The sequence below is a fragment of the Rousettus aegyptiacus genome, unplaced genomic scaffold (assembly GCF_014176215.1).
Source record: "Rousettus aegyptiacus isolate mRouAeg1 unplaced genomic scaffold, mRouAeg1.p scaffold_m13_p_3, whole genome shotgun sequence".
Classification (NCBI taxonomy): domain Eukaryota; kingdom Metazoa; phylum Chordata; class Mammalia; order Chiroptera; family Pteropodidae; genus Rousettus; species Rousettus aegyptiacus.
In genome coordinates this window covers 108200350-108202961 of record NW_023416306.1, presented here as the reverse complement: position 1 = coordinate 108202961, position 2612 = coordinate 108200350, and the positions used below count along the sequence as shown (strand labels likewise).

The following is a 2612-nucleotide window of genomic DNA, read 5'->3' as shown; positions in this document are numbered from 1 at the left end:
AAATTTCTTTCCTGAAATAGTCACTTTTGGCATTTTATAGATATTCTTTCCTTCTGGAAGAAATTGCTTCTGTCAAGTTGCTTTTCTGAAATTTAAAATGAATTTTAAACATATGTATAAGAATAGTTTTAATGAACTTACCTTACACTTCTAAAAATATTGACAATTACAATTCGATAAGAACTTCAGATATATAAGCCTTAGCTTATGCTGTGTATTCAAAAACTGTGGTGCCTAATGTCTAGGTTGTTAAAGCTAGATGTTAAAACTAAAAATAATGCAAAGGAGTTGCCTTGTTGGAATTTAGAAACCTATTTTTCAGTTTCCTCATGGCTGTCTTTACTTCTTGATTCCTCAAAGTATAGATTATTGGATTCATAATGGGAGTAAAGATGGTATAAAATACAGACAGGATCTTGTCTACTAGAAAACTGCTTTGTGGCCACATATAAATGAAGATGCATGGCCCAAAGAACATGAAAACAACAATGAAATGAGCTGTGCAGGTAGAAAGGGCCTTAGATGATCCTCCTGAGGAATGAGTCTTGATTGTAACCAGGACAATAACATAAGAATTGAACAAAAGAATAAAACAGGACAAGGCAATTATGCCACTTGTTGAGATCATAAAGAGGCCTAGGACATAAGTATCAACACAAGCCAACTGGAATACCACAGGAAGGTCACAGAAAAAGCTGTCTACATCATTGGGACCACAGAATGGTAAGGTGAGAGCAAATATGACCTGGCTCATTGAATGCATGACTCCCACAACCCAGGAAGCAAGTACAAGGGCAATACACACCTGGGGACTTATGATTGAAGCATAACGAAGAGGCTTACATATAGCAATATATCTATCAAAGGACATAGCCATAAGTAAAATTATCTCTGTACCAGTAAAAAGGTGTAGAAAAAATATCTGAGTGATGCAGCCATCAAAGGAGATGGTTTTTTGTCCAGTGAGATAGTCTGTAATCATTTTAGGGGTGGCAAAGGAAGCAAGAGACATATCAATTATGGAAAGGTTGGTAAGGAGGAAATACATAGGAGAGTGTAGGTGAGAGTCAGCTATAACTGTGATGACTATGAGGCTATTACCCACTATTGTTGCTACATAAAACAATGAAAACACCACGAAGAAAAACATCTGCAGTTCCCAGGAATCAGAGAGTCCCAGTAAAACAAATTCAGAAACAGTAGATTTATTGACCATATCCATTGTCCTGAGTGAGAGGTAGAATCCTGTATCGCAAAAAGAAAAAAGAAAGAAAAAGAAAAGAAAAAGGAAAAAAAAATCAAGAGACAGTATAATTCTATTAAAGCAAATGCTTCATTTCCAAGAATTCACTTTCATAGATTTTTGTTTCCTCTATAAAAATGTATCTTTACTATTCTTTATACCCTTATTTGGTATATTGATTTGAAAGGTATTTACAGAATATTAAGGATCATAGTACAACACCATGTAAGTCATAGATATTGAAAATAACATTTTCCTTGCTGGTACTAATGATCAATCAAATTGAAATTATATCATCCTGAGCAAATCTATTTATGTACATATTTGTCCACCCATTTATCTATATAATTGTAAAGATAATAGCTAACATTAAGAAAGCACTTACTCTGAGCTGACAATGTGTTAAACACGCATTTAGTCATTTATAATTCATTCATAAGAATATCCTTACTGAAAGATCATATGAAAATTATATCATATATAAGTGACATGGGCTCTTAAGCAACATTATAGAAAAACTTCAATGAACAGTGGCAGAACTCATAAATTCACAGAGAAGATTTGTTAACCTGTTCACAGATAAAAGCTATCTGTTCAAAACTGATCAGAAACACAGAAAAAAAAAATAGTTTTGCTGGTATTTATCCTGCAGAAGAAGAATGTTTTATTAACTAGTTTATTACAACAGAGCCAGCCTACAGCCCTGGGAATAGCATTCCTTTTCTTCTCAATTTCTTTTTTGTTAAAAAAGAAATATGTTCCTCCTACAAATAATTATAATACTATGACTTAAAATTTTACCTTGTTTCCTAAAGGATATATCACCTAATTTGTTTTGGAAGGAATTTAAGATCAATCTCTTTAGTCCCACCCTTATTTGAATTCTCCCTTCATGTATACCAACATATGTAAACCATTTTATTGATCTTAGCTCCATGGAGTAGAGGTTAGAGATGGAAATAGGAAGGGCAGACATTTAAAATCTTTCAATAGAAATCATTGGTAAAACACTTTTGCTTACCAGATCTATAGCAGAATCAGGCTTTTAGTTTATTCAGAGAGTTAAGTAGATTCTGACAGAGAGTAAATAGAAGGTAATTTTAAGTACAAATAAGTGACCTAGTTGAACCATTAGTTGTTTGCAGCTGTACATAAGATGGTTGTGGTAGGGATTTGGGAATTGACCAAGAAATAGTCTTGCAATGGGATTTATTAAACAACAAAGATGGTATTATCTGGTTCACGACAGGAAAGTATTTCAAGAGTCCTTTGGGAATTTAAAATGATTGTTTCACCTGGACCTGAAGGACTCAGGGAACAAAGTTGGGAAAGCCATAATTTAAAAGGTAGCATGAATGTCAAATCAATA

General features: G+C 33.4%; 1 protein-coding gene across 1 annotated transcript; it reads right to left on the bottom strand.

The window, feature by feature from the left end:
- Positions 1–268: 268 nt before the first annotated feature.
- Positions 269–1252, bottom strand: LOC107517873 (olfactory receptor 4K2). Its single transcript, XM_016159027.2, has one exon. The coding sequence runs from the start codon at positions 1220–1222 to the stop codon at positions 269–271; it is 954 nt and encodes a 317-aa protein (XP_016014513.2). The 5' UTR covers positions 1223–1252.
- Positions 1253–2612: the final 1360 nt, after the last annotated feature.